At 36.0% G+C, this 27,958-nt stretch overlaps 2 protein-coding genes across 4 annotated transcripts in view; one reads left to right on the forward strand and one right to left on the reverse strand.

The window, feature by feature from the left end:
- Positions 1 to 5,060: 5,060 nt before the first annotated feature.
- LOC139134078 (F-box only protein 32-like) lies at positions 5,061 to 25,414 on the forward strand. Of its 2 annotated transcripts, none has more exons than XM_070700982.1 (9): positions 5,061 to 5,356; positions 12,662 to 12,831; positions 14,203 to 14,249; positions 17,912 to 18,007; positions 18,293 to 18,386; positions 18,878 to 19,050; positions 20,267 to 20,452; positions 22,613 to 22,753; positions 23,365 to 25,414. In XM_070700982.1, the coding sequence occupies exons 2-9, from the start codon at positions 12,786 to 12,788 to the stop codon at positions 23,473 to 23,475; spliced, it is 894 nt and encodes a 297-aa protein (XP_070557083.1). In that variant the 5' UTR covers positions 5,061 to 5,356; positions 12,662 to 12,785; the 3' UTR covers positions 23,476 to 25,414. The 2 variants fall into 2 exon arrangements, with proteins under 2 accessions (XP_070557083.1, XP_070557082.1); XM_070700981.1 differs by lacking the exon at positions 5,061 to 5,356 and adding an exon at positions 7,017 to 7,459.
- Positions 25,205 to 27,958, reverse strand: part of LOC139134077 (tRNA dimethylallyltransferase-like) — a 31,883-nt gene continuing 29,129 nt past the window's right edge. For both annotated transcript variants that reach the window (XM_070700980.1, XM_070700979.1), the window contains exon 10: positions 25,205 to 27,600. In XM_070700980.1, coding sequence (XP_070557081.1) covers positions 27,488 to 27,600 — 113 coding nt within the window. In that variant the 3' untranslated portion in view covers positions 25,205 to 27,487. The remainder of the gene's footprint in view (positions 27,601 to 27,958) is intronic.

The raw sequence follows: 27,958 nt of genomic DNA on the forward strand, positions 1-27,958 counted from the left end.
ACGCCAAATTTTTGAATCTCACTCTGTAAAACATTAAAATGAACATACTTTTCTCGATATAAAAAACATTGAGTACATTTTGCCAGGGAGTTAACTGTAGTACTATTTTTATGGTTTATATCGGTGCCAAACTCATCAAAGTATTACAACTCGAGAATTTTGCAAACTATTCACTTCTATTATTTGGAAGAGGATGCCGAAATAAAGTACTTGTAGACAGAATTGTTGATTATGAAAAATCGCCTGTCATAATTCTCGCGATACACCCCCTCACCCCTCCCCCCAAATTTCAAAATCCAGCCCTGAGGATCGAGTTGCGGATAAAGCGTTCCATGGGGAACGGGGTATGCTCCATATCGATCATCATCCGTGAAGTCGCGTTAACTATGTGCCATGATCATGCAATGGATCTTGAACAATTTATATTTTTGATATACCGGTATATCATGATACGCAATTATTATGGAGATCTTGGTTTGAAATATTCGTTGTTCTAAACCTGCCAACAGTTTAAAAAGTTAATATTTTTGTCGTCAGATTTTCGCACTTCAAAACTTTTGCCTAGGGTAGAGGGTGTGATGTATAGGGTCAAATTAAAGCCGTGAGTTTTGTCTGCTTCAATCACCCTTGGTTCCTCACTCCCCTAACAGAGGCTAGTGAGCAATGCGTTCATTTTATTAATTATAATAAAGAACTATTATATATTAAATGTCATTATGACACGCTTTCACTCCGTCAGTGTGTGCCTATTATGTCTCCTCACAATATTTGTGTATTGTTTCAAAGAGAGAAAAAATCCTTATCTGTTAATTTCCAACCCTAATCCCCTCCTATTTTTCTACTGACACCAACGCGGCGGATTATCGGCCTGACTAAACAACTCGGTAAAAGCTCATCCAAAGCTAATGATGACGATGATCATGATGGTGGTGGTGGTGTAGGTGTTGATGTTGATGATGATGATGATGATGAAGATGGTGATGATGATGATGAAGATGGTGATGATAATGATGATGATGGTGATGATAATGATGATGATGGTAATGATAATGATGGTGGTGATGATGATGATGAAGACGTTTGATGATGATGATGATGATGATGATGATGCTTTGATGATGATGATGATGATGATGATGATGATGATGATGATGATGATGATGATGATGGTTTTGATGATGATGATGATGATGATGATGATGATGATGATGATGATGCTTTGATGATGATGATGATGATGATGATGATGATGATGATGATGATGATGATGATGATGATGATGATGATGATGATGATGGTGATGATGATGATGATGACGATGGTGATGATGATGATGATGATGATGATGATGATGAGATGATGAAGATGGTGATGATGGTGATGGTAATGATGATGGTGATGATGATGGTGGTGGTTATGACGTTTCGATGATGATGATGATGACGTTTGATGATGACGACGACGATGATGATGATGATGATGATGATGATGATGATGATGATGATGATGATGGTGATGGTGACGATTAAGATGGTGGTGATGATGATGACGTTTGATGATGATGATGATGATGATGATGATGATGATGATGATGATGATGATGATGATGATGATGATTTGATGATGATGATGATGATTTGATGATGATGATGATGATGATGATGGTGGTGGTGGTGGTGGTGGTGGTGGTTACGATGATGATGATAATGATGATGATGATGATGATGATGATGATGATAATGATGATGATTTGATGATGATAATTTGATGATGATGATGATGATGATGGTGTGGTGGTGGTGATGATGATGATGATGATGATGATGATGATGATGATGACGACAAAAGAATATCTGTACGAGTCATCTGCTTTCTGACCAGCTTCAAAAATTTCTCCTCTGTTGTCCTGGGAGTGGATAGCAATTTGAGGATTTTACTGTAACGGCAAGTCACGTTTCCATTATGTTTACGAAAGGATCACGGTTTTGCAGTTTTCAAATAAATCTCAAGATGGCTAGAAGTGGGCCGAGAGTATCATAGTGTAGAATATTACTGACAGCAGCGGTATATCCTGGTACACGATATCAGAAGGGCTTCATTATTTGCAGGAATCTGGGAGGGGAAGAGTCAGTGAAATTTAAGCTGAAGAAATGAATTCGGAAATTAGCCTGTAAATTATTTTTATCTAAAACATGACCACCCTCAGTTCATCGATTGTGATCAAATAATATTAAACTGTAATTTGCTTGTCAACTATCCGATAGGGTTTTCTGGTGTTTATCATACCACGTAAGCAGCCGTTTCAACCATAATTATAAAATATAACCATTTCACATATTTGTCCTTGTCAAGGCTTGTGCAATATAACCAATGATAAACAGGTTTGCTATACTATGAGCCCTGTCCAGGGGAGGGGCTATATAAAAAAATACGTGTTTACGGTAACCTGACCTACCCTAGAAAAAACCGCCGACCCTGAACAATTTTTTTTTTTTTTTCGAATTTTTCAAAACTTTCGAGTGAAATTTTACGTACCGTATTTTATGGGCCTAAGCCGACATAAAGTAAAATCAAAAATATTTTCTCCGACCTACCAACCCTAATTTTCGGAGGAAACCGGAAAGACGCCCATTTTTTACTTGACCTCAAGATGACAAAAGTGTGTATGATCACAGTTCCTCCACTGTGGTATGACTAGGAAATTCTCAACAGAGAGACAGAATGAAAGATAGCGATAGATTTTTTTCATGTGGACAACCAAGGAAGACAAAGATGTGTAAGACGAGACGTGGTATGAATGACATTAACAACTATTGGAACTAATTTGGGATAATTGGATCTTCATATTTTTCAAATTTCTCAAAAGTGTTAGGTGCCCTATAGATGAATGTTGCAATATTACAAATTACTCATAAAACCAAGTGTATAACTTTTAAAAAAGCAGATGATTTTACATTTGCAGATGAAACCGACATTTCTTCACAATTCAATTCTCCAAAATTAGTTCCAATCGTGTTATTTGCAAAACTGGTCACAATGGCTTCTCTTGATATAGAGAGTTCAACAAGTTTACAATGTAAACTCTTATAATTGCCTTAAAAGAAATCAACATTTTGAAAAAAATAACAAACATTACTTCCACTGAGAAACTTAAAAATAAAAGTTGAGAGCTCGGTTTCGGAAAAAACTTTTAAAGACAAAAATAATCGCATGCAACTTTTATTCTGATTTCATTACAGATTTTTACAAGTTGAAAAGACTATACTCTAGACTCGTGCCATCAAAGATTGCAAACTCTACATTGATATACGCACAGTGCGTGCTATTCTACTTACAATTTGTTCAGGCCATTAGTGACATAGTGACACCAATAGCCAATATTTTATATCCTACCATAGGCACTAGAGAAACAAGGTCAATGATCATAGTAACTCTGCTAAAGCTTGCACTCTTACGCTTGTTGTTTGTCCACCATTGCAATCGGCACTGTTTCAGGCAGCAATTTTTCTGTAGTGTTCGCAGACTTTTAAACAGAATAAAACGATGTTCAGTGTGCATACTTGTCTTTCATTGTAGCTGTGATTGCATCGCTATATACACATGTTCCATAACTCAACCTCTCCCCCGATTTTCAACCACCCTCTCCCACCCCTAAAAATTAACGCTCCCTTAGTCCTCCGGATGAGTCAGTGAGGCAAGTAAGAAAACTATCTAAGTCGTCCTTTGCGACTGCGCCTGATGTGAATATCTTCACCGTTTCGGATAACCGTTTTAATTTTGTTTTGTTTTTTGTTGTTGCTGTTTTTGTTTGTTTGTTTTGTTTCTGTTGGAATCAGGCCGGGTCGCAATAAGCTGTTTTTTTCGATATATACTATTATGAAGTTGATTTCAAGCAAGTCAAATGTATACTCAGAAAATATTATGACAGAACCCCATGGCTTCGAAGGGCACACTGTTAAAAGGTCGTATGGGACCCGTACGACCAATGTGAACACTGTATCCAAGGTACAATGGTGATTGATGAAAGTTAAAACATGTTTGTCATAATCTACACCATATAATTTAATTGTTGCAGCTATGATGATGAGGTGCACCTAGATATCATCACAGGTGCTCAAATCAACCAGTGATCGCGAAGCCCCCTGTAAACGTACATAGGTTGGGGGCTTCGCGATCACTGGTTGATTTGAGCACCTGTGGATATCATGCATGAAATGCAATTTTTGTAATCAAGAAAATCGCACAGACGCAGTTCCGACTACTGTTTTCCTTTAATCAAGGTAGGCCTATATGCCATGCTGTTTTTTTTCTCGATGGTCTATGACTGACTACATTAAAATTTGGAATAGCACAAGCGCTGAAGGCGAGGCGACTGCTACTATGTATTATGAGTGTTCTTTCAATCATTGTTTTGAAAAATAAAAATCACTGATAATTGTCGCTTATATCTGTAAACGCGTCTGAAAAATGCAGAATGAAAATTTGGACGCAGAATTTTGAATACAAGTCATTACGATCAAAATGAAAACAGACAGGAAAATTTGCATGGCCGTTTTTCTGTACTCAACTTAGATGCCTGATTGCTCTTGACGAATTTCAAAATGACTTTTCCAGTATGAAGTCGGGGGTAGTACTGGAATCACCGTTGTAAACCACTGGCCTACTCACTGCGACAGCTGGACTTCATTCACGATATCGTAGCGAGCAAATTTAATTAAGCGCTATCCCGCGAGAATAGAATACACACATCTGTACGTACAAGTGGGCATAATCGATCATTATATTCGAATGTCACTCGATCAATGAGTTACACAATCTTTTTACTTGCAAAATATGAATATTCATCGCCTCCTTGCACGTTCCAAACATGACCATGTTTGGTAAAACTTTGATATGACTCGATTATTTTTCTCCCAGGTTCCTTTGCTGTCCAAGGTAAGCATTTCGATCCAGGTACCAGAGAATCCTCGGGTCCAAAAACTTCGTGAACGACACTTCCATATATGGTCATCATCTGTTGATAGCTGTTTACCTGAACGTCACGTGACCTTCGGCAACCATGAATGACTCACGGTGTCGGCTTAGAGTCGCCTTTTTAGGGGACCGTTGACATTTGTTTTGGAAGAAAATGCAGACCTGTGCATTAATGAGTTTGATTTCTTTTGTTGAAAAACTTTATGGAGCTAAAAAAAGTGCATGACAACGCTGGGGTGTCGAGTGCCTGGTCCGTCACATACATTAACAGTTCTGTGCATGTGAGACGTACATTCTCGGCAACGCTGTCAGTGTCGGTACGTATGTGTGGTCGCGCTGGACATGCTACTGAAGGTCTGTGAAGCGACAGGTGATCTAACAGGTTGGTGTTATCAATTGTTTGGGGGAAAAACTCTGAAAATACGCCACCGTGCCTAAGTGGGCAGTTTTTAACCGCCGTTTGATTCATAAAGCATAACTTTCATAGCAACAGTGCTAAACCAAAGGCGCAGAGGGATAGGCCTACGTTGGACTGGGCGTCATAACATGTATATAACCTGTGTATTAAAATACCGGAAGTATTTTATTATGGTGGCGTTGCGCCGCGTCGTTGGAAATAAAATTCTGCGTCCAAACTGTTGGCGTGCAGGTGTACCAGGGCTGTTACCCCTACTGGGACCTGTGCAAACAACTGTATGCGTTTCTTACAGAGGTTAGGCCTAACAAACAAGTATTATCATGAGTACGAGGTATAGTAACTGTGGATGTGCGCCTTCTGTTGCCATATTCTGGACGTGTCCGCGGCACGCGTTTCAACTCGGGGCAATTAACCAAGTTGAACCGTGTCACGTGCGTACACACAGTAGTTCTGATCGCCAAATCTTAATTTTCTTAGTATGATTGCAACTGCAGTTTATCTCAAAATAATAATTCGAATACCGAGAGCTGGTTGCAAGCGGCGACGAGACATTGGTTTATCGGGCTTGTCTGTTTGCCATGATATAAATCTTATATCAGAAGAAGAGAAGATATGACATGCTTTATCTTTAATAAGCTTCAAACGGTAGACCCTCGAGAGTCTATGTAAACCAAGCAACAGAAGTGCAATCTGAATTTTTGACATGGGCGATTGAAAACTACTTGACTTTCAAATTGCATATTCCTGATAATTTGTCCGCGTAAACTGAATATGCATGGTCACAGTTTCATCACAAATATTTCAGAGTAAATTTTTATCCTATGACGTAAACTTTTCAGAGCTCAGGCTGAAATAATCAGGGGGATTACTCGAGCCCTCAACGGTCAGCCAGATATAGAGGAATCGATTTGTTACCATGTAGCAATCAATATTAACAACAACAACAGTAGCATGCAGCAGCAGCAGGCAGCCATGATGTATGTATGTTGTATGTATGCATGCATGCATGCATGCATGCATGTATGTATGTATGTATTTATGTATGTATGTATGTATGTATGTATGTATGTATGTATGTATGTACGTAATTGTGATGTATGATACATAATTTTGAAATAATATGATACGATTATATATATATATATATATATATATATATATATATATATATATATGTCTGCATATATATATATATATATATATATATATATATATATATATATATATATATATATATATATATCCCCCCGTGTGTCTCTTTGTACGTATATGTGTGCTTGGACATATGTGTATGAGTGTGTAATATATATACAGGTACATGTACGTAAATGTTTGTGTCTCTGTTGTCACAGTGCCATGACCTTCTCTGTAGAATATGTGCACCCCACCGCCACCCAAATCCTACACTGTTATTAACAGTACATTACAAATCAAGTTGCAGTGGATTGTTCGGAGAATACTATACTGTTTAAGTTTTCGTTATTGCGAACAACAGAAGATTGCTTGTAGCCACAAAGCTCTGCCAGCAGCTAGATCCTGCCGCATGCCGTGATGCCCACAGAGGCAGTCACGTGACTTATCAGCTGTAATAATAAACATTGCCGGTTGATACCATAAATAAAAGGAGGTGTCGCGTACAGTCGCTGATTTAGTATTACTCATTTCCGCGCGAATATTGCCGTAAAGTATTTTTGTAAATGACCGTAGATTTCACAAAAATATGTCATGGAAATGATTTTCGCCATTTATATCATGTCCGCGTGACTTTTTTTGAATGATGACGACCCGCAGCTTACCACTCGCAAACATCCATTCGACCAAAACATTGTACGTTGCTTCCGGCAGCTCAACACGCAGTTTTATTTTGATTTGATCCGACGGCAAGCAAAGCACAACATCACTTTCCATACGACAAAGGCGATCAGCGCACAGCTGCAGAATGCCGTTCTTGGGTCTGGACTGGCGTGCACCTGGTCAAAATTGGGTCCGAACACAGAAAGGCTGGGAAATGCTCCTCGCTCTCCGTGAGAATTTAAACACTCACATCAGAAAACTGGCGAAAGATCGGTAAGCGCAGACGAGTTTCTATCTATCATATTGGTCTAAAAATATTGCATGTACATATTGCATTGTGTTGCGTTTGTGTCGTTTTGAGATGTGCGCCACAAAGCTTGGCAACCCAGCCAACACTGAAGATAGATGATGCACTTATAGATGTGGACGCGATGTATGGAATTTAGTTTTATCCGTGATTCGGCATATTTTCCAGTCGTCCAACTAAATATATTACCGCAATATTCACGTTTGCAAAATACGCTCTGTCATAAAAATCAACACTAACTTCAGAATTTGCCATTTGTCGTTCTCGTTACGATAACTCTGGTATGACGGACGATTGATGTATGATGCACAGGCTAGGACCATTTGGCGACGCTCAACGCGTAAACGGAAGCCTGGAGGAGCGCGAGCTCGTTTCCATGGAAACGACCACAGTAATTTCAGGGGCGCCTTGTGCAAGTACCTGTTTTGTGGCACGTTACATAATATCTATGCACGGTGTTAATTACAACTCTCTCGGGCTTTAAATATGTCAATCAGGCATATTAGAAGAAAGCAAAACCGGATATTTTTCTTATTAGTTTTAGAGAAGAGAATATTAAATGTTAGTAAAGATACGTGGGTGGTCGTACTGTTTTGTGTATAAATGTGGTGATTGATAAGTTGTCTCTAGAAAGATGGATGTGTTGATGGAAAAATTGAGCAAGACTGCTAACTGGAATGAGTTTTCTAAGAGTTGGCTTTAAGTGAGTGAATTGATCACTATACTGTTATCTTTCTATTTAGTTTTTGTATTTCTCTGTATCTCTTACATCCTTGTGTTTCTCTTGGTAGTGACTGATTTTATTGTTTGACTGATGATCTGAAAATGACTTGTTCAAAATTTCAATATGGTGCAAAACATGGCCAGTGGAAGAATTGTTATTACATGAAATCCACACGAGGAAGAATAATTAGCATGTTCCACAATTTTAAATTCATTTTTATGATTCAATATTTTTGGGTCAAATATTATGACTTTTCAATAATTTTGACGACTGTATCTTGCATCTGAAAATTGCAATTTTTTTTGTAAACAATAGCTACACATTTTTGTTGTCCTGCCGTTCTCATTAAAGTGGTATAATCCATCCCCTCCTTTCTTAAAATGGTTTTTACCAGATGATGTTGATGGCGTGGAGTGTTTAAGTTTTTATAATCTTATAGCCATCAATGACTGTCATGTTTTCAACTTGACTGTTATTGTCTCATTTACTCACATGTCAAAAAACTTTCAATTGCCTGTATAGTGATTTATAGATCAATGTTTTTGTATTTTAATTTTATGAAGTGAGCTAGAGATATCAGGCAACTGTTGGTTACTTGTGTTATTGGTGACACCACAACATTGACAAGAGACCGCCACTTTCATGATGTGCCACTATTCATCTATGGCATGCATAGCAACACAAAATTGTTATAATATAACTATGGTACACTGGCATACAATGTTTGTTTCTCATTACCGGTGTCAGAAAGTTTTCAGGGACCTTGACATTGTCAGAGAACTGAATTTGAAGTTTCAATGGCATGGTATAAATTTTATAGTTGATTTACAAATTTCGGATGTATGATGTCAGCGTATTTAGACTTTATTGAAAATAATGAACATGAAATTACAAGAATAAATTCTCTCAATGTTTCAGGTATCATGGTTTATATTTACATTATTTGTTTCTGAGCGGCGGTGGCTGGGACTAAAAATAGACCAGGGTCATGTTACCAACATCCTGTCTTGAAAAAAAATCACATAGCATTGAGCTGATAGCTTACTGAAACACAAAGATGCTGTGATGCAAGTGTTGTCATGGCGACCAGATTCACTCTCTGGCCCTCATCCAAGCAAGCATCATCACAAAGCTGAGTTATGATAGCCAAAACTTTCACCCAAAGTGTCTTGAATTCCTCCAAATAATACAGCTGGCTTTAACATCATTTTGTTCCCAGAAGATATACCGGTACTACTTGCACTATCGTAAAGCAAATTAGTCAAAAGTAGTGTCATGTTGACCTCTGTGACTTGAAAATGATGTCAAAGATCCGAAAGAAGCTTTTCAATCATTCTTAAATTTTAAGAATTTTTGTTGGACCAAAAAGGGGTTTTTCTCACTGCTGTCAACAAAGTTCAAGGCTTTGCAATAAAGTTTTAACTGTGGAAAGTGATGAAGCTTTCCCACTGGCTGTGATATATCAGTAACTTTACATATAACTTTGACTCAAAGCCAACACCAATCCGATGGATGAAACATTCCAGGAGTTCTTCTCATCATCAGTTTTTATCATCACTTTTTAAGTTTTTTGGCAATTGGCCATCAGATATTCCATCAAAACAAACGACCCGTGCTGAGCAATCCGTGTAGTAGACGGCGAAGTGTATTTGTGTTTATGATAAATTCCATTAACCCTTGGAGCGCCAATGTCAATTTTTGCTGCCTTTAGAAAATATAGCCCAGTCAATTTTTTTCAGATTTTTGCCAAAAATTTTGATAAGAAACTGTAGACAATGAAGAGTGAGGTCCAATTTGTCCAAATTTATCAAAAAAATTGCAGGAAAATTCATAAAAATTGGTAAAATGTTACACTAAAGTTTTGGTGGGAAAAATTACAGCATTGAAAGGGTTTAAATATCACAAAACTTTTGTCCATAGTCCAAACTTTGTATTTGGGCCTGTTTTATGATAAATTTCATTAAAATATTACAAAACTTGTGCTAAAACGCAAAACTTTGCTCTTTCTTTGCTTTGCTTTGTTTAATAGCAAAGGTTGAATTGAAGTATAAATTGTCAACAAAATATTTAATTTCCATTTTTCTAAAGCTTTCTTATGAAAGATTTTATGAAGATTTTATGTAAATAAATTTGTTTTTATTTTATGTTACCCATAATGCTGTTAAAGTTACCAAAGAAATTTTCATTATTCTATCTTTTATTTAGAACCACACCAAAACTTAATTAATTTTCTGATCTTTGCAATATCAGACCAATCACTAGATTCCCTTTGTACAGCTTCAGTACTTTGTAAGGAATATTTATGCTCCCTTTAAGTATTGGTACTTTCTTGTTAAAACTATTTCATGTATGAAATACAATCACTGAAATTTATCAAATCAGTGGAAAAATGAATAATGCCAAGTCTGCAGTACTCTATCCTTCCTTTCTGGTCTTAAAATGTAAAAATTGTGTATAAGGCCATTTTCTTTACCCCATGCACTTACAGGTAAAATCCATATTTTTTTTGACATATGTGGTATTCAAAGTTCAACATATTGGTGCTAGACAAAATATTAGGCTGATTTTTTTTGAAAATCAGCCCCGATCACCATTCAGCTCAAATTTCAGTGAATACAGCCAGCCTTGACAGAGTGGATGATGAAACAAGTATATCCATACCAATGAATGTAGAGTCATGTAGATTTCATGAAAATAGAAACCAGATGATGTCATCGACACATGATGATAAAATCTGTGAAAGATGAAACTTACTCTCTTTTCATTCCAATTTCTATAGTTCATCACCACACCAGCCATGATCAGCAGAATTTGTACAACTTGAGGTTTAACACCATTAAAACAAGTACAATCTCAAGTAACCATAAACTGTGATGTGTGCATCATTAGAATTTGATCTGTCGTCTTGATCCTATTCAGTAACTGCCTGTATGAATTAAGTTTAAAAAGGCAGTGCAGATACCATTATGATTTGTTCATTAACTTAATAGGTGTACGTGTGGGAAAAAAAAACAATTAGTATTTTGTGTGGTTACTGACAAGATCATAATTTGTAAAAATAGATACCTATTTCCAAAGGTCATGTGAGGACAGCAGCTTGACATCATCATCCTCTGATACCCATAATGCACTGCTTGAAAACCATGACTAATGAAAGAGTCAGCCACCTGTTGTCTGTGAGTGTGTGATTTTATCCTCATGCTATGTGAGTCATCCCCCCCTGAAAATTGTGGTATAGTCCACATTCTTAGCATGGGTCTTTGACTTAGGATATTCCATTTACGCCATGTTGGGATTTAGGATGTCCATTCAGTGTGTTGGGACTTTTGATGTTCTGTATGCTCCTAGAACAACTAAGGTCCTGTAAGGTCTGTGCACAAGGGCTAGGGTGTTTTATTATTATTATTATTATTATTATTATTATTATTAGCCTTTATTTAAACTCGATAAACTGTTCAGCCTTTGGCTCTTCTCACAAAGTGTCGAGTAAAACAACATTTACACTATTTACATTAAAAAATACAGGAACAAAACTTTATACTGAAAAAAATACAAAATGTAAAAACACTTCAAGTAAAAAAAAATAAAAAAATATAAATTAAAGTTAATTTTTTTCTTAATTTACATTCTCTTCCAAACAACTTTAATATTAGCTGCTGAAGCATGTATCATACATTTGGATAAATATCCCATTACTCAGTTTAAATATTTGTACAGAAATAGTACAATGACACACCAATCCCCGTCACTCCATCACTGCGACCAATCAGTGAGATCATTGAAAAACCATTCATGTACTGTACATTTGCTTGGTAATTGAGACTTACCAGTACATCATCCATTGAAACAGTTCATCTACAGTGCTGTTGATTGTATGTCTTTGATATAAATATATATATGTATCGGGATATGACTTCAAGCAGTGAGAGCACTGTAGGAATGTACGGCATCATCAAAACCAGAAAGTGGCTCAGGCAGTATGGAAAATGACATACCGGTACATACATACATACATACATACATACATACATACATACATACACACATAACATACACTGTACATACATACATACATACATACATACATACATACATACACATGTAACATACATTGTACATACGTACATACATACATACATACATACATACATACATACATACATACACATGTAACATACACTGTACATACAAACAGACAGCATTAAAATACACACATACATAACATACACTTGTATTGATTTCTTTCTTGTGGAATAAAGAAGATTATCATTATTATTGCACATACATACATATATACATACAGACAGACAGACAGACAGACATACAGACAGACAGACAGACAGACAGACATACATACATACTGCATTGTTTATTTTTCTTTAGCTTGTTCTTTCTTTCTTACTTTCTTCTTGAAGTTTTTAGCACATTCTATCTTTTTTACCAGGTTGTTATTAGTGAACACAAAGATCGTATCGGCAGAATCGAGACAAGAGCTACATGATCACTTTGTAGTGGAAATCAACAGAAAGAAAAAAATCCCAGCAGTAAAAGATAACAAAACATCAACAATGGATAACACAGACAACAACAGAGAAGAGACACAGTATATGGAAGGTATTAGAATGATAATATCTTGGATGTTATTTTGAATTTTTTTGTTGAGTAGAATCAGCAGAAAGAGTAATTTACTTGGCCGGTGGATTTATCCTCTCTTCCCTATGATGAAATATTCACTATGACTATCCTGTTGTTATTTGTTGTTAAGGGCCCTGTCATGCCTTGATGATTTTAGCCAGCGTATGCCGACGTTTCAAACTTTCTCTAAAACGCTGGCTTGCTGAACTAATGATGCATTTTCAATTTATGGCGTATATATAGCATATTCATTACGTACTCATAGGTTCAAAATATGTTTTGGGTAACTAGACAACTATCTCGAAGCGTTTCGACTTATGATTAACTTACAAGTAGCATAATATGTGAACGTGTGTCAACGAGCCCATAACCTACGTAAAACTTATGGCCTGTGTGTGCTGGTATGAGCCATACGCTGGCATACACCAAAAAGTTTTGTGCATGCACAAAACTTTTTGACGACCTCGCCATATTATGACATATGCCGGCGTGCTTCAGCGTGCTCTTAACTTAATTATACAAAACTACCCAATATGTATTCAACATACGCCCAGCATATTTGCCAAATTTTTTTACGTTACACTGGCTAAATCATCAAGGTGGTACAGGGCCATAATAGTAATAAATAACAGCTGCTCAAACTCCACTGAAAAGTAAGGAGATTGCATAAATTTCACATCAACCAATTTAACCGTTTGAGTGGTCAGTGCTTTGGCCCAAAACCAATCACCATGTACTTGCCTGTACAAGTACATACTAGCATGGATAGACAGGAGCTGGATACATGTCAATACTGAAGAATTTGAGAAATTGTAATAGAGCTTTCAAAAAGTAATGTAAGCCAATAGAATGGAGTATAATATTCAAAATACCCACAATGCAATGGTGTGCTAGTATACAGATTGTGTTTATCCTGTAATGCTATAATTTGCAGTGAACTTGCTTATTTTTAAGACATTCATTAGACACTTTGAGATAGTTTTGAATATGTTGTACCTGCTATTCACAAAGCAGTCTTTAATTCACAAATGCCAATTATTCTTACAAATTCAAATCAGGGATGAAAAAAAATGTGTTTTGTATTTGATTGTCGTACAACCAGTTTCAAGTTAAAGTCATGGTCCTACAGTCTAGGCCATTGGTCTGGTTTATCTTCTTTTTCATAAAGTTTTAGAAGTGTCCCTTATCCAAACCTAAAAAGTTTGTAGTCACAAACCTCAGATCAAGATACTGACCCTTGATTCAAATCCTCCTCCCGTACAACAACAACAATAACAGATCATCTTCATCTCTGATTTAAACATGAAAAGATAATAATTTAGGATATTTATTGTTTTTTTTCCCCTCCAGGTCCCAACAAACCACTGTTTATATTTGTTCCAAAAGGACCACGTGATGTGAGTACGATAATCCATCCCATGAACAACTTGTATTTTTCTTCATCCCTACTAATTGGATGTTTCCAATATAATTAACAGGAAAGTTTTGTTTGATTTGGGTTATAGACAGATGTATATTATAGCTTTGTAAGTACCAGTGAATCTTGTGGTATCACCCCTCCTCCCCCCCTCCCCCCCACCCCCGACTATTACTGATAATGTATCCAATTATCCGGTATTGTGGTGCCATATGTTTTCTACATTTACAGATTCCTTGGACATTGTCAAAACTGTAAAATAATAACAAGAGTGCATCCCTCCCAGCACATAATGGACTCAAGCAAATTTTGCACTCCATAATGCATTTGGCTTTGCCTTGTACATTATGCTGTGCAAAGTGTGCTTTTAATCTTTACGGCCCTGATACCGGTTTGCGGCCCGAGGTCGTACGGCGGAAGGGCCCTAGCATGCTCGGGCCCGTATGCCGTACGACCAAGGGCTGCAAAAGCCGTATCAGGGCCGTAAAGGTTTTATCATATACCTTATGGAATGATAAATATGTAGTTTACATAATATTCAACATTGTATAGGAGATAAAAATGCGTGCGATATCAAAAATTCATCGCCATTTGTGTCTAGTTTTCATAAATACGATGGCCGCTTCCCGTCGCGGATTGACATACATAATGACGTCATTTGTTTACCTGCAGAATTCTAGAACGCGCAAAGCAATATGCGTACTATTACGTGACCAACAGAGATCAAGGCTGAAATCGAGGTGTAAGAAGGACAAAAGCGTGATGTCAGTTTCTTGTAATTTATACTGAACAGGCACGCATTTAGTATACACAGGATTTCACTAGAATTTAGAAATAAAAGCTGATGTTACCGGCGCGGCTCCACTGTCGCCACGCGCAACTACTATCTGAGCGAGCAGACGTTTTCCTTATCTCGCGCTGGCTGTGTGTACGAATGGAATTTTTGCGGATAGCAATGCGCGTAGTAACAAGAATCAAGATAGTTCGGAAATGCACGCGATTGCCCATATTTGGGCACCGGGCCGGGGCATGATATGTAAAAAAAATGCACGGATCTGAGGGCGCTTGCTCCCATAGTTTTACACAGGCACGTGAATGTAGGTATATGATAACATCTATTATTGGCCAGGAGGGGTACATTATTACATTAATAATATCAGTTCAAGATAAGGTATAGGGTTACATGGTTTATTACCTTCTCGTGTCTATTTATAGACAGAGAAGGTATTAGATTTGAAAACCAGTATGCTGGTGTCAACTACTTCCGTCTGTCAATACTTCCGTCTGTCAAGATCCGTTGACGTCATGCTATTGTGATGGGTCATATCATAAACTGGTGGGGGTGTTCATGGTTCAGGTTGAGGTGTAGGAGACGATTTTGAGCTGTGACAAAAATCAAATGGGACTTAGCGGCATAGCCAGTGTTAAGCCTTTCTCCAAGGTTTCTTAGTTGACTACAATCTATTACAGACTACTGAGCTGACGTTAGGGGTACTCACTTTGTGTTTGCTCACTCTGTGTGCGCTAGTGTTTGGTACTGAGTTGCGTGGATATCCCCTCATGGCCTCACGTGATATGGGCCTGTTGCATAATCTGCAGATGTTAGCCAGTCGGCATTTTCCTTGCATTTTTTCTCATTTAATTTTGCAAAATATCGGCGAGTATCTCAATATTTCAAGATAACTCTTTCTTGCCAATCGTTTCCTGGAGTTTCAGAGTCATATGAACGAAAATGAGTGAAAGTTTTAGACAGGAAAATCGGACGTCGGCCATGTTCAATGTTTACAGTACAATCAGAAATTTATGTGGAGGAAATATAGTAACTAACAAACACTGTTCATGATGCCCGCCCTCTAGAGGCAGACCTTCCTATATGAAGTACCACATTTGATGCTTGTGGAAAGCTTGACCACACAAAGGAGCATTTTAACTTTTAGAAAATGACAAATTGAATAAGAAGGTATTCTGAAAATGTCAAAACTGAGGAAAAATGCGCAAATATTCAAATAAACAGGTTAACTGACTGGTCAGCTATAAAAAATGAAAATGTTTATGATCAAAAGTTTTTGAGATGCGCACATTTTAACAAATACAGAAATTATTAACATTATAAATATAAGACCAAACTATTTTTTCAGGGATGGGAGAGGTTGGAAATGAGGGGTGAGAGACAAAGACACTCCTATTGCTGCATGTGGATGCAGCCACACCATTTCATTTACAGCATACTTATTCACTGTGTTGTGTTCAAGTTCCATATTGTACTGACTGTCATACAAGGATAACATAAGCAAATCAAATCAAATTAGAAAAGGATCAATGCTGTTGTGTGGATTTGCTGAACATGGCTGATTTTAATATTTCGCCCTATATATTTGGTATCCAGCAAAGGCATATTTGATGTAAAGTCAAAATTAACACTACATTGCTGACAATATATGTTACCATTTCTGCATGAACTTTTCTTTTTTAATTTAAATTATAGTATAGTAGTACTTCGAACAGATTAACAATTATCGTGATGTCAACCCATAATTTTACATCACAAAGACTGTAATTCTGCCAATTATTTTTAATTTTTCAGTCATTTTATAAATTTTGCACTGCACAAGATGATTGAACAAATTGCAATGTTTGAATTTGTAAACTCAAAGAATAAAATCCTTTGGTCACAGATTAATTATTGTTTGAAAAGAAATTTACTCTTAAACACTTTTAGCATATATTCTTTACACGGTCATGTATTTCAAGGTAAATATGCCTATCAAAACAGTAATTTCTTCACTTTCAAGTTTTTTTCAATACTATGACAATTATCAGCCATGAGTTTTACAAACACAATACCAGATAAGCGTTTTTCATCATTTCCACAGGACTCTTTGGAAAATCCGTTTAAAACAGTTAAAAGTGACTTAAAATGATCTCTTGGTATTCCGGTACATTTAATTTACAGATGCCAGGTTGTGTATTTCACATGCACTCAGGTCAGTAGGGAAGTGCGTCATTACTATTTTGGACTGTTAATTCTTATTTCTGAATTATTTAACTTTTTTCCACATTGAACTATCTTTAGGCAGTTTATACTGTAGCTTAGAATTTTTTTGATTGATATATTTAATCATCTTTTGGGTTCTTTGGGTCCATATCCCACCTCATGCCCCTACATCATCAACTATTTACCAACAACTCCATGCCAACAACCAATTACCTGACCTGGCCACACATTAGAGAAGGTACAGCGTCATTGACGGTATTATTATGTTACCAACCATGATGTCAATATTTAAAAAAATTTCCATCTCGATATTTCCATCAGTTATTTTTGTTTCATGTGAAAACTATTCATGTTGTATCTGCTCACTGAAATATGTTAAATTCTGGTACGTCAGTAGAACAACGTACATAACTTCTCACATGAAACTGATAGCAACTGTGTCCCTCTAAAAGCCACCTTGGTGACTAGCGCCCTCACAGTTCATAGCATAGTCCAGTACCTTTTCCCTGTGCCGTGTGTGTTTGTTTATCTCCCATAATTCAAGAAGGTAGTCACTCAGAATAATGTGTTGCAATGTTTTGTTCACTTCAATGAATCTACACACCATCTTATTCAATCTGAAATCTTTGATTTTCTGTTTGTGATAGTTTGCCCATGGTTTTGTCAACCTGGCAGAGGTGATGATGAAGTTAGACTTTGGTCTGGTTGCTAGGGATCCCAGAAAATTCAATTACGTTTCCAAGGTAAGGGATAACTTATCTGTACTAATGTAAAGATTTATCAAATTTCTCTCATCGCCATGAGGAAATTTGTCCTTGATATGATATCATGGATTGGTGCATATACAAAGTCAAATAAGTGTTGTCCTTCACTTCAGTTAGAAATTGGACAAGATTGTAAACATTTTAAATGTTGTGACTGTGAATGCCAGTACAAATATCTGCATTGATAATGTTATCCTTGTGACTTATTTTTATCTGATAAAATCTGGTTTAAACTGATATCTAATAATTGTGATTACTTTGAAGGTCATGGAATTAATCATTACACTACAATTCAGTGATGTCAGTGGTACGACACAAAAACACATCCTCAATGTCATTGGTCAAATGGTCAACCATGGTACGTAGTTTTAAAATCTCCAAAATATTTTCTAATTCAAAGTCAACCATTGCAAACCTCACAAACGAGCGCTTTATGTTTTGACCTGCACACCCCCAGTTCCTCAAAGACAGGTCCACAGTCATCAAAAATAACAAAAGCTTTGGGCAAAACCATGGTGGTTAAAGGTCAAATTCAAAGCATGTAATGGGTATGTGTTTTCACTTGATTGCCAATAAATATATGCATACTAAGATTACATGGTATATCAATTGACAAATTTAAGATACAGAATTCGGATTTGTGCAAATATATTCTTCATTTATTTGCATTTGGCTTTCGTTTCTGGCTAATCAGACCAATATCAATTTACATGAGGCCTAGGCTATTTTCAGATTTTAGATATTCATACATTATTTCTATGAATGAAATGAAAAGTTAACAGCTAAAGGTTTGTCTTGGATGTTCATTTTGTATCAAACTTACATTTAGTTTTGTATGGATTTTGACAGCTGTTGAAGAAATGTCGCAGAATATTCGCAGAGTTGAAGAGCTGTTAAAATTGGTGGAGAAAGCCCTTATTGATGGACGACTACGACATGTTGGCAGTGCAAAAGTCTGGGAAAAGAAGCTCGCTACAGTACAGAAATGGAGGAAGGAATTGTCCAGTGTTGAATTCCCTGCAGTAAGTGAAACATTTGGTGATTTTTGTAACAGTTGCCCTGCCACCCCTATTTACAAATGGATGAGTCTGACCACATACCATAAAATAATAAAGTCATATCAGTTCACTTGTATTACAAGTTTGTCCTGCCACCCCTATTGAAAAATGGATGAGTCTGACCACAGACCATAAAGCAATAGTCACATCAGTTCAATTGTATTACAAGTTTGTCCTGCCACCCCTATTCACAATTGGATGAGTCTGACCACAGACCATAAAACATCAGTTCACTTGTATTGCAAGTTTAATAAACAAAGAGTTTTAAACTAATAAACTTGTTACACATATAGCATTTACAAGAATTTCAAGGATGTTTTTCTAACTTTACCTTTTCTAGTATTTGGAGATTAATTGCTAGTAGACATTAGATGAAGAAAGTCTGCAATGGAGTGCTTTCTTGTAAAAATGAAGATGGCAAAAAATTAAAACAGCACAAACAAACAATTCTCTGCTATTTCCATTTTCCCGTATACAGATGGGGTTGGTGGATATATATCAATAATGCATCTCTGTGTGTCTGTGGCTGGTAGTGTGATGCCTTTGATAGTTTTTGCTTTGGAAAGTAGTTAACCCTTTGAGTACCAAAGTCGACTTTTGTCACCTTTACAGAAAATAACATAGCCTGCAAATTTTTTCAGATCTGAATAATTTTTTCCAGATTTTACCCAAAATTATGGTCAAAAATTGTAGTCATTGAAAAGTTATGTCCATTTGATCCAAATTTATCACAAAATTACAGAAAAATTCATGAAATCAGTATAATGTTATTTCGTTGACAGGTTGAATTTTTCAGTTTATCATCAGTATCACAGTCATTTTGCTCGATCATATAATATATGATACATATATGTATAACATCAATTCATGCAAATTTGGTATTTTGCCGAACAACTTTCTGAGTTAAACAGATCAAAAAAGACTATGAAAATGGTGAATTAGTGGAGTAGGGTATGCCAGCTCATAGTAGGTAGCCATATTGGAATTAAATGTCACACAGTGAGTACAGGTATTATTTCTGATATGAATGGGTAAATTTTTCTTTAATCAACTCAATAGGCAGGCCAGGAGAAAGTATTTCAAGTTCTGATAGATCAGCTGTACTATGAAAGATAAACATCAACAAAATGAGTTGATCACAAGATTCAAATCGGAACACTTTTCTGTAATATTTTTTCAGAGAGAAGATGATGGTGACATGATACTAACTGATCTACCAGATGACTGCTTACGGCATATCATACACAGAATACCGGATCACAGAGATTTAGTTAATCTTGGTGCAACAACTTATAGATTAAACAGACTAGTCAATGAAGGCAGTCAGTGGAAAGATTTGTGCATTTACCATTTCACAGAAAAACAGGTTTGTTTCTATCCTGTGAGGTTTTTTTATCCTTCCATACATTTTATTTTGGTGCCAACCATCAATGTTTAACCTCAAATTAAATGCAGGTTGCATGAAATTTAGACAAAAAACGATAGTTCCGAGTTGGTATGCTTGATTGAAATCACCTTGTAAGTGCGTATGACTTTGAGCAGACATGCTCTGAAAATTTGACATACCGCAATCACGGTAGTTATAACACAAAGGTAGTATGCATCTCAAAAATGGAAAACTTGATGAACTTTTGGTCATACTTTCCTCAATGAAAAATTCGACCATTCTCTTACCAAATCAAATAAAAATTAGAGGTCACCATGCAAAGTTTAGTACTAACGAAACAAACTACCTATCATTTACTGATATTTGATAATTATTATGGCTGCCATCAACCTTTAACTCTATAGGGAAAATTTAAACTTTCAATTTTTGAAAAACTAAGATGGTGAACATTTTTCTTACATCAAGAGATTTACAATAAGACCCCACAAGCTGTGGACCAGAAAAGTATTAAAACAATTTGCGAATCCGAATATCTGTCCCAAAGGTCCCATTTACCTGAATACTATTTGAAGGTGTCTAAAAAGGAGTATGATGCACACTACTAGACCATGCAATGCAATGCAATGCAATGCAATGCAATGCCATGTGCTCATTATTTACAATATATCTGTACTCCCTAGCTCAGATTACACGTCTGCAAGTGACAAACATTGGATCATTTGCAACTTACAATCAAATGTGGCATTGACACACAAACTTCTCAAGAAAATATTTTTGTCAACTTTGCAAGATCTCCAGTATAAGCGCAAAATAAATATAGACCAACAGTATTGAAATAACATGCTTAATGATATTCAGATCAAGATGCTTTTGGAAGTCATTCACTTACTTTCCTGCCTCAAAGAGAGCCATTTCACGAACAGATTAAATTCTATGTTTATCTCTAAATGTTATCACACAGATCACACACAAAATATAATATATTATCACATGCACAAGCCAAGTTTGTCGTCTCCGAACAAAAATACGGGATTTATTCTCTGGTCGTCTACGTCACGACAACCCGCGTCTATGTCATCAATTTTGGTGCGTCGGACCTTTTTTTTGTCGATCTTTGGTGTGCTCGTAAATATGTAAACAAACAACATGGCGGCCGATGTTTCTCCCACGATCAAAAGTCATGTAATGAAATCGATATTTTCACAGACTACGACATTACTAATCCGAACAATGTAAACACAAGAGTACCCCCTGTATATTCTGAAGGAATTACATGAATAATATGCGGAAACAACGAACTCGAAGCTGGTCGCGTATACCATGGGTTCCGTATGCATTGCAAACAGGGTCAGGCGCGACGTTTACAGTGTTCGCGCCGTCGAGATTCAGTCGATATTTGTTCCTGAAAAATAGCGTATCTTCGTCTGTGATAAATTTCTAGGACTATGCTATCTTTGAAATAGAGTATAACTTTGCGGAAGGTAGCCTACGTGTAGACCGAGAGCTGTCATTTGCTCCACACACGAACGAACGTGAGCGCTAACGCACACGACGGACGACTGCAGACTGGAAATGATTGACAACTTGTGCACGGCGTACTGATATTTATTCCTAAAGTAGTTCAAAAGTTTAAACACGGAATCGTCATGGAAAATTATTTTATTTTGCAAAGAAAATAACGAATTCTTGGCTTGTGCATAGCTATATATATTATTCCCTAATATTTTTCTTCGTTCAGCTCAGAAAATACTCGTGACGAAATGACCGTGTCACCACTCGTCTCCGACTCGTGGTGACACAGTCATTACGTCACTTGTATTTTCCTTTGCTGAACGAAGAAAAATATTAGGGAATAATATCTAATTATCAAACCTGTCTTCAATAAGTCATCAAAACCTGATATAGCTTGAAAATTAGAATATATCCTCACTACTTTGTGTTGTTATATTAGTGTATATATATATATATATATATATATATATAATATATATATATATATATATATATATACATATACATATATATATATATATATATATATATATATATATATATATATATATATATATATATATATATATATATATATATAAAATATTTAAATGTTATGGTTCAAATTTGTCATCATTTGGTTGATAGATTTGGTCGGCATTACCGGATTATGAAGATGATTTAGACTGGCAAAAGATTTACAGAAAACTCAACAAAAGACACAAGAAACAAGAACAGTATGCAGAAAAACTCAAGCTGTGCAATCGATGTCACTGTGTTTACTGGAATGTGAGTAATACTTTAAAACGTATCACGGCTATTACACTGTAAAATGACTAACCATTGCCGGCCAATCATAATCATGAAAATTATTCATATTCAAGTGCTGTAAAATCTCTTAGAAATGTAGCAAGCCATATCAAAAAACACTGCTCACAATTTTGTCAATGCTCCCATGTTTACAGAAGCAAGAACTATATTTTATATCCTTAAATGTAAATGTATTTATTAGTTTCCTCTGACAGTAGGTGTGTAATTTTGCATGTCATATTTAGATAAATTCATCAATATTATTTGTTTTTGTTAAAGGGATACTATACCTATGTACCATCACTGTCTGTGCTTGTGTTCTCTTCAGAATATTGTAGAATTATTCCTGAAAACTGAATCTTAATCAGGAAATCAAAGACATTATGTGATATCAATGTGTCATTTGTTCATATTTGTTACAAAACTCTAGGACTTTACAAATTAGAAAAATACGGTAGTATTTATATATTTTAATATTTGATTTAAAAAGTAATTGATTAAAAGCTTACCTTTTGCAACGTCTTCGGAGGATGATTTCTGGATCCATGATGTCATCCATTCCTTCATTTTCTTTCTTTGTTTTCTTGTAGTTCGGAGGTCATCCCTGTACTGGGACAGAAAATGATGAATTTGCAGATGTTGAACACTTACAGGGTGCCAGAGATATCTCTCCACAGGAATTCATCAAAGTCCTCTTCTGAAGGTAAAATCTTTATGTCCAAGAATTCAGTCTCTGTTACAGCAGTCTCTGATTTACAAACAAGACTGTGAGAACAGACTGTAACTGCCTTGACTGTTCAACCATGGCTTGGAGTCAACATAGTACACAACGAGAACTCCAAATATGGATATATTGTAGCCATATTAGGGCATAACTTTTACACTAAGATAAATAAAAAAACAGCCTGCCAGTGAACTTGTAAGTTCACCAAATATGGACATTACCAAATATGGACATTACCAAATAAAGACTATATAATGTATTGACAATACTATACAGTACATTGGATATGAACATGAAGTACGCTCAAAATGTAAGCTCATGTCAGATTTGATGATGTCAAATGTATGGTAACATTTTCAAATTGTCTGTTTCATTCTTTTTCAATCTTACATTTTGTAAAGATATCATCTTCAATCTATTAGTTTGTTTCCTGTCAGATAGGTCTTGCCAGTAAATCTGTTAAGATTCAATGTTGCAGGATTTTGTATTGATTATGTAAAACAATACTGTGTTTGAACAAGCACCTAAATTGTATCCGCCTGGCTGTAATTTGGTGTGTATAATCACATTTGACTCTAGGTTTTCAGGTAACTTTTGTTTGTGTACAAGTGAAATGAAATTTTCAGGCATTTCCCCCATTGAAATGTGACTTGCTGGTAAAAGCAATGACATACATAGGTGTAGGATGAATTGTGTATAGTCAGACTGACTTTTAACAATGTGATTTATAAAGTTAGTGACAACACAGAAATGCACTAGGTGTGCCATTGTTAATGCTATACAGACCTGAAAGATACAGGGCGAGGTGTTTGATGCTCTAACATTCAAATTATGTACAAAGCTGTAGAGTTCATGAATGTGCTGTGTGACTCAATTGATCATGTACTACGGTCTGTTTGGGTTTTTGGTATTGCCACTTGTTACCACGGCAAAGGAAAAGTAAATTACAGGAATGAAAATCTGGATATTTATGCAACCCTGTTGACAAGTTGCAACTTGGGAATTGTGCACACACTTACATTCATGCACTGTGTGACATCATGAAAAAAAAAGAAAGAAAAGTTTGAAACTCTAGAGGGCGCTATGCCCCACTTTTCTCACAGCAGAGCTGTCTCAAGGACCCTCCCGAGGGTAACCTTCTTGTTCAACTTTTTATGGAAATTACATTATCATAATTTATAATTTATATTCCAATAACACATGAAGTGCGGATACTCCAGTTTGGATGAAGTTTAGTTGGATCAACTCATATTTGAATCATGGTTTCAGAATGCAGGCTGATATCATGTGTTTAATCTGCAAATGTTCTAGGCATTTCATAGCATGTGCACAAAACTGGCGACTAGTTTTTCAATCAGAGATAGTGCAAAACCTGTCAGTCACACTTCATTTCCCAAAATGTCTTCAGAAGGGAATGCCTGCACTAGATTAGCAGTCTTTTAAAGAGTATCCCTGTGAAGTCAAGTTATATCAATCTGTTTTCACAAAACCAAATCCGTTACTGACTGAACAAACTCTTAGACTTTGTATCCTGTAGATCTTTTTATAGTTGTATCAAGTGCCTTGGTAATGGTCGTCCATTGGAACATAATTGTTGTGAGATAATGGCTACACAGACAGATAGCTAAAATTTACTTCAAACAGATTTTTAACAGACTCTGTTTCATTATCAAAAACCATCACCAAGTGGTATTTTTGAACAAAGAACATGATAAACTTAGGCAAGTGTTTAAATCTCTGAATGATTGTGATGTCATTTTGTACATTTACAAATACTGTAATAGTATCATAATATAACATTTATTGTATTTATGAAAAAACATGGGAGAGGACAAAGTGAAAAAGGCAGCTTTCTAGTTTCAGTGAAAAGATTGTCATTTATTTTAAAACAAATAAAATATCTATTGCACTCTAAACTGTGTTTCTTATGTTTCCTAAAATAGTAAATACATGTATATGAAAACATCAGACCTGTAATTTTGCATGGTATCATGTTGTTTACAACTTTGTTGTCTTCAGAAACTTGTCACTTTGCTTGTTATTGTTGTTCAACAACTTTGATGCCATTTCACACTCCATTGTTTGGATATAATTTTATGATGTAGATTCTAATATAAAAATTTGTTCGGATATTTAACTTTTAAGTATTTATCACTATGGCTACAGTATTTTCCCTTGTGGATCACACTGGTTTATGACACGGATATCTTGAAATATCATTTCAAACTAACGACATAAAACATTTATCACAAACTTATTTGACATTCTGTTACCAAACCTTTAGATTTGATATGAAGGTTATCAAAGACTGTGTTAGTTGATTTCATCGATGTCATACAGTTCCTGTTTTGTCGGGACAATTTCTCCAAATATGGTATCACAATCAACCTGAAGTGAAAACCAAATTACTCAGAAATCAATGAGAAGTATAATTCTCACTGTGTACATGTTAAAAGTGTCCATCAAGCTGACAGATGAATACCTGCATGCATCACTTTATTTGCGTTTGTTATCTTACTAGCATATAAAGTCACACCACAACTTTACAGTTCTCAATGGCTTCCTCATTGGGGCTAGATTTGCCACTCTGCAGTTCCGTTATGAACTGCATAAAATCAGGGCTCAAATAACTGATCGCAAACTCACCAATGGCCATGAATATTTTTAAAAATGGCGACTACAAGGTTTGGCGATCGAACTGGCAAAGGCATTATCAATAAGCTATAGATTACAATTAACAGCAGTGTATAGCGTATCACTGATTGTTTTATGTTGAAGAGACTCCATCTGTGAAGACAATCTATTCAATTATGCAATTCTAACAGTTGCCAAATTAACTTTTTCAAGGGGGTTGGGGTGGGGAGCCCCTTCAAGAATCAGACACAAACTTGATAGTTTGTCTTTTGATGAGTGTAATACATAAAACTCTTTCCCAACACCATGCAACCATAGACCCTCGAGGGTCTATGATGCAACACACTGCATACTCTCACATTTCTGTTTGTGATATGACTATTAATATGGATGAAATTTTCCACCAGTCTGATGAATTGACTACTGGTTGCACAAACTGGCTAAAAGTTTTGGCATATGGGTAACTGAATGACTAACAAAAGTGAGCCTTGCATGATCACCATGAGATCACATTATACAGCTTCAATCAGATATCAGAGACTTATCTCAAACACTATGAGAGAAGCACACCACACATGTACACAGAGACACACTACAACTCTCCTTGCGAACAAGTATTACTCAGGAGAGAATGAATGACTTGCGATGTTGGAATATGACTTTGTGAACGCAAAACACAATGACTGTTTTAACTTTGAGTACAGCCTTACTCTCTCTTTGTATTTGATGATAAACATTCATTTGAAATTTGCACAAACACTTTACAAAAGAAGGGAAATTTTTTAATGACAAGTCGTGGTGCTCATTGTACAGCAATCAAAAAATTTAACCCTTTCACCAAAATGGTTTGGCCCAACACCCATTGATATCAATGGTGATTGTGGACCTCCTGACAGGGAATTGGGGGATGAACAGGTTCAGAAAAAGTAGGCGATGTAGGCGGTTTAAATATCAACAGTCCCCAATGAACATAGCAGAAAGAGTTCTGTTATCAAATCCACACAAACATCTCACAGAAATAGTACAGCAGAGTTTTACAGTTCAGCATTTTAAAGTAAATACACATACAGACTATGCTTTAAGCGTTGCATTAAGTCAATCACTTTCAAATTTGTAAATTTCTCATAATTAAAATATCAGAATAGATCAGCTTACAGTACAGACACTGTTGTAAAGTCTCTGAAGAATTGCATATATACATCCATCTTACACTTGAAGATGTTGTTCGTTAGCAAGCCAGTGTTTGCAGAGGTTGATAAATTTTTTACATCTGTTTGACAAAAATATTTTGTATATTTCTTTCTTTTTGTAAATTACCCTGCCTTTTCATTTTTGGAATGCCATGTCTGAAAATGTCACGTTTTCTCATCTGTGCCATTTCCACTTGCATCATCAACTTTATTCATCAACTCTTCAAGTTGCCTTCTCTTCTTCAGCCTCTTTTGGTGACCTCTTGACCTCAAATGACCTGGTAACAAACAAACAAAACAAAATCTCACGGTAAGTACATGTAACATACCATCAGCTGGTCCATCTTTTTTTTTAAAAAAACCTAAACGTTTCTGCAAAATGGCAATTAAAACAAATCTACATAGCTGATAATGTGACGTGTGAACAACCAAACTTACAAATCAACTTGTCTGAAAAACTTCGTCATTTAACTAGGAAGTGTCTCACCATATTTCCGTTATCAAGATACCACATTGATCTGCTCACTATACCATATCATTACCAAAGGTAAAACCAATATGTGAAGTTGCCTTCATTTCCTTCATAGCCGTCAAATGATGTAGAAGCTATTATAGCGCCCTCTTGAGTTTACACAT

Source organism: Ptychodera flava, chromosome 5 (assembly GCF_041260155.1).
Source record: "Ptychodera flava strain L36383 chromosome 5, AS_Pfla_20210202, whole genome shotgun sequence".
In the NCBI taxonomy this organism is placed as follows: Eukaryota; Metazoa; Hemichordata; class Enteropneusta; family Ptychoderidae; genus Ptychodera; species Ptychodera flava.

Bases quoted from the DNA above. Each gene is read 5' to 3' on its own strand.
- LOC139134078 (XM_070700981.1), top strand. From the start codon at position 7,332: ATGCCGTTCTTGGGTCTGGACTGGCGTGCACCTGGTCAAAATTGGGTC. The intron at 14,250-17,911 runs GTGAGTACGATA...TGTTTGTGATAG, and splicing joins TTCCAAAAGGACCACGTGAT to TTTGCCCATGGTTTTGTCAA. The intron at 19,051-20,266 runs GTAAGTGAAACA...ATATTTTTTCAG, and splicing joins CCAGTGTTGAATTCCCTGCA to AGAGAAGATGATGGTGACAT.